At 34.1% G+C, this 5,451-nt stretch overlaps 1 protein-coding gene across 1 annotated transcript; it reads left to right on the plus strand.

Moving 5' to 3' along the window:
• The first annotated feature begins 994 nt into the window (after positions 1–994).
• LOC101560871 (olfactory receptor 4A47-like) lies at positions 995–2,159 on the plus strand. Its single transcript, XM_004648126.1, has 2 exons — positions 995–1,903; positions 2,106–2,159. Exons 1-2 carry the CDS (start codon positions 995–997, stop codon positions 2,157–2,159), a joined length of 963 nt encoding a protein of 320 aa, XP_004648183.1.
• The last annotated feature ends 3,292 nt before the right edge of the window (positions 2,160–5,451 follow it).

The raw sequence follows: 5,451 nt of genomic DNA on the forward strand, positions 1-5,451 counted from the left end.
AATGAATAAATAAAAAAAAAATTAAAAAAAAGAAATGCATTTGTTAAAAAATTCATCTAACACAGAGTTGTAGAAAGTCACCTTTCCTTCATAAACTTGAAGTAAATATATGGTGAGTCTTACCATTTTTAAATTAAATCTAATTGATCCTTATTTTAGTATATACAATTAATTCCATGTGTAAATGCTTTAGTTTCTAATACAAAGCTGTGATAATGTCATTATGTTTTATAATGAATCATTTCCAACACACATCTCCAATTACTTTTTTGATCTTTTCTTATAATTTTCTCTTATCGTGGAGAGTAAAAACAAGAGCAAGAAAAACAAAAGCAAAGACACAAACAGGGTAAAATGTAACAATATATGTTACAGATTTTCAAAACTAGAATAGCTGATTAACAGTGACTGAGATATTATCTGTTTTTTATGATAAAAAAATCTGTTGCTCAGAATAACAGATATACTTAGGCAAGAAGGGACATAGGATTGAATATTATGACTTGCTTTCAATAAATTCTAAATTTAAAGAGAGTAAAAATTAGTATTAAAACAGAAAAAAGACAAGTAATACAGATTTTCACTTAACAAGATAAAATGAATTTCAGAGTATTTGTTGTGTGATACATAGTGTTTTCTCCCAACTATTTATTCATATTGCCAGATATATGCACCTAAAATTAGAATAAGAGAAAAAATAAAAATGTATAATAAAATAAGAAAAAAAACACCTAAACAATTGAAAAAAACAGGTGAAGGACTGCTTATTTAGATAAACCAGAAGTTCTTGAAATCCAGCAACATTCCTCTACAATTTGGCACCTAGCTTCCACCAAATTGCACTTGAGAAAGCTTTGAGAGGACTGAAACATAAAAAAATGATGGCATGTATAAATAAATGAATGAACCTACTCTTAAAATTCAGAACTCACACTAATTCTATGTGCAGATACTTTTGTACTCGGCAGAAAATCTAGGATACACAAAAGGACATATGGAACAAAGGAACAACGTGACTGAGTTTGTTCTCTTAGGGATCACTCAGAGCCTACAGGGTCAGAAAATATTACTTGCTGTGTTCTTGATAATCTACATGCTGTCAATGGCAGGCAACCTACTCATTGTCCTGACTGTGGTGCTCAGCCCAGCCTTGGATGCCCCAATGTTCTTCTTTCTTGGCTACTTATCACTTATGGATGCCATTTACTCCAGTACAATTACCCCAAAGCTAATTAAAGACTTACTCTGTGAGAAGAGAACTATTTCCTTCAAAGCTTGCATGACACAACTATTTTTAGAACACTTATTTGGGGGTGTTGATGTAATACTCCTGGTTGTCATGGCCTACGACCGCTATGTGGCCATCTTCAAATCCTTGCATTATATGACCATCATGAACCAACAGCGGTGTGCTATACTCGTGCTCCTGACCTGGGTTGGGGGTCTTCTGCATGCTACCCCGCATGTACTTTTTGTTTACAACCTTCCTTTCTGTGGCCCCAATGTCATTGACCACTTTGGCTGTGACATGTACCCCTTAATAAAGCTCGCCTGCACGGACACTTATGTAGTCAGCCTCACTGTACTAGCCAATGATGGGGTGATCTCTGTGACAGTCTTTACAATCTTGTTGGTCTCCTATGGGGTCATTCTGCAATCCGTGAAGAACCTGAGTAAGGAAGCGAGGCGCAAGGCCTTATCCACCTGTGGCTTCCACATCACAGTGGTCATCCTTTTCTTTGTGCCTTGCATTTTTATATACGTGAGACCTCCATCTACATTACCCATTGATAAATACTTGACTGTGTTTTACACCGTAATTACCCCTATGTTGAGCCCCCTGATCTATACTTTGAGAAATCTAGAGATGAAAAGTGCCATAAGGAAGATCTGGACAAGGAAACAGAATTGAACTTACTTTAAATGAAGATTTCATTCTTCCGGGAAGATCATAAGTTATTATTTTAGTATGCTAACCTTTTCTTCAGGTCAAACAACTGAAAAATAATGAATATACAATATGTGAATTCTTGTAAACATATACATATATTCTTAAAGGTATTATAAAGTGTGAAGAAAACATATATTATTTATTTGGTTTAAATGTTTCAGTAGACACTATCCGTTTATTTGCGGTAATTAATGCTCTCAACTTATGATACACCATGAGAGTTTTTTCTTTTCTTTTTTTGTGCAACCGGGGGTTGGACTAAGTCTGTTATTCTACTCAGCCATCTCCCCAGCCTTTATGACAGGTTTTTTTCATGTTTGTTGTAAAACCAATGTTCATACATTTTTTTAAGTTATATGAGAAAAGCAAATTATACATAAACATGAAAGTAGAAGATAGACGATTTGAGCTAGAGAGAGGGGAGATTGTCAATAAGAGAGAGACCAAGGATTTATGGGAACAATGGAGGAGAAGATGAAAAAAATGAAGATATATTCTGAATATCACCAACTCCTCTTAGGGAATGTATGTGCTATGTACTGCTGAAGTGTACTAATAAAAAGATTTTAAAAGCACAAAAATGAATTTCTATATGATCTGCTATTCTAGCCTTTGAAGGAAACTCCACATTGATTTCCACAGTGGAGGTACTACTCTATACTCCCACCACCAGTGGAGAAGTGTTGATTTTAGTCCACATCCCCTGACACATTTTAATTTGCTGACTTCGTGAAGTTAGGCATTCTTTCTGGGGTGAGGTGGTATCTCAGTGTTGTTTTTATTTGCATTTCTCTAATGACCAATGATGAACATTTTTCCATATATTTACTTTCCATTTGCATTTTGTCCTCTGATAACTGTATATTTATCTCAGATGCCGAGGTTTGGGCAGGGTCTTCTAATTTGGTGGGCCCGATCGTTTTAATTCTTTATATGTTCTGGATAGAATGACTGTTAAGAGGGATAGTCCGCTATATTTTTCACCAGTTTGTGGGTTTTCTTTTACTTTGTTGAATATATGTCTTGAGGAACAGAAATTTTTCAAAAAGATGAATCCCAGTTGTTGATTCTTTAAAATATTATCTGTGTAGTTTTTTTTCCATGAAATCTCCACTAAACCTATGTCTGCCACTTTTCTATTTACATATTCCTCCAGATTTTGTGTTTCTGTTTTAATATTTTAATCCTTGATCTATTTTGATGGTAGCTTTGTGCATGGTGATAGGCTTGTGTCTAGTTATAGCATTTACCATGTGGAGATCAAGCTACCAACACCCACCCCGGAGGTATTTTTCCAAAAGAATTAGAAACCTCATACCATACTGATAAATGTGTACCCAGGTTTATAGCAGCACAATTTGTCATACCTAAACTCTAGAAACAACCCAGGTACCCATCAACTGAAGAATGGATTAAGAAAGTGTGGTATTTTTACACATTGGATTATTATTCAGCTATAAACAGGATAAATCTGAGTCCTCTGTGAGTAAATGGATGCAACCAGAAAACATACTCTTAAGTGAAATAAATCAGACTCAAGTGTGCAAACATTGCATTGTCTCCTTAGTGCAACAACCTGAAAGATAAAAATGGAATATGAAGGCTACAATAGATCCTGAAAAAAGGGAATAAACTTCACCAAAAGGAACAAGTTACTGAGGTGAGGAGGACAGGAGAGTGAGTGGGTGAAAGAGATTTATTTATGCATGTAAGAAGGATGGATTGCATAACTACTATGCATTTCTGCTAGTCTATGAAAAGGATCAGATAATACTTAATTTGTTTTGTCTCTTTTTCTTATTTTTGTACTTTTTCTCTTCTAAATTTCTGACACATTTCTTTCTCTTTTTATTTCTTATTCCAATATTTGCCTGCATATATCTGATAATATAAGTAACTGATTGTAAGACAACATTATGCATTGCAACAAATGCTCTGAAATCCATGTTACTTTAAGTTAAATATTGTATCAGTTATAATTGTTTATTTACATTTATTTTTATTTTTTCCATAATTTTATTGAGAAACAAATAGCAGTGGAACAGTTTCAAATCAAATTAGGACAGTTTCAAAAATTAATACATTTCAAATTGTTTTCTTAGTGGTTTTTCATTCTACAAGATGCAGACATGATATCTTGTTTACAAACACCTTTGCAACACACCTTTCTATTCATTGAGTTAAGAGAATGTAGCTATATATCTATCATAACTATTTTGAATATACAGATACATAATGGTCATTCATTTGTGTTCCCTTGTTTGTTTAGTTTTGTCATTTAAATGATATAGGTGTGTGAATTCAGCAGGATATTTGAAAACAGTCCAATAGTCCATAAGAGTGTTGGGTTTTCCACATGACTGGCAATGTCAGAAGTTGATGATTTGAGCCTTTTACAGCTCAGCATATTAATATTGCTTTAATTTTTATACCTCTTTTTTGTACTTTTCTGCTGAATGATTAAGAACAAGAAAAAGCAAGACCTATATAACAAGAATTGTAGTTTTTGTATCTAATAAGGTCAATCATATCCCCTCAGGATTTATTCTAAAACCCTGTATCACGGTGTGTTTATCCTTTGTTAGTGTCAGCCATGTGTATGAGTCATGGCCATTGCTTAACCTATTTGTTCTCTATGAAAGACTGAGAAAATGCTTTCTGTCCATGTGACTCTCCTTAGGCACATTCTACATCATTGATCACTTTCCTCTGTGGCTCCATAATCTCCTTGATTAGAAAATTTTGGACGAACTGAGCGACTTGATGTTACAGTGCAGGTTCTCTTATGTCCTGAATTTTCACTGACATTGGAAGGCTAGGGTAAAAATATTGGCTGTCCTTGAAGCCCTCCTTTTACCCTAAATTTTGGTCTGCAAGCTTAGGTTGTTAACATGTCAATACTTGATGAAAAATACCTGTTCCATGTTATGCTTAAGATGTTTGATATTCAGACAGATAGTGAGATTAAGCTCAACAGCCTAGGGTGTAAGGTAATAACAATAAACTTTTCTTCTGGAGGGTTAACAACCTTAGTTATAATTATTTATGTTTGAATCCTTATTTATCCTCTCTTTAAAAAGTGAATGTCTAATGTTTATGATACATTTTGTCACAAGGAAATACTCTATACAGGTATATTTATTTTCTAAGAATTACAGGAAATAATGCTAGATCACATACATATTTGAAATATATATTTTATTATTTTTATGAGACTCATAATCTACAATGCTGTAATGTCTAGTATGTTATGCTTGAAAACAAATAATTTTTATCATTAATAAAATCAGAAATAATTCACAAATTTTACATTTTTTATCTAAGGCAGGGTCTACAGCAGGGTGTACAGTGTCTTACTACGTAAATGAGACTTGTAATGAACCTCCTGTTTTCAGTCTCCCAAGTGCTGGGATTACAAGTGCACACCACCAAGTCCAGTCTCCATCTCTGTCTTAGCGGAGCTGGCATTGCACGCCAGGAATCAAACCCCTGGGGCTCTC

The sequence above is a fragment of the Octodon degus genome, unplaced genomic scaffold (assembly GCF_000260255.1).
Source record: "Octodon degus isolate 3935 unplaced genomic scaffold, OctDeg1.0 scaffold00354, whole genome shotgun sequence".
Lineage (NCBI taxonomy): Eukaryota > Metazoa > Chordata > Mammalia > Rodentia > Octodontidae > Octodon > Octodon degus.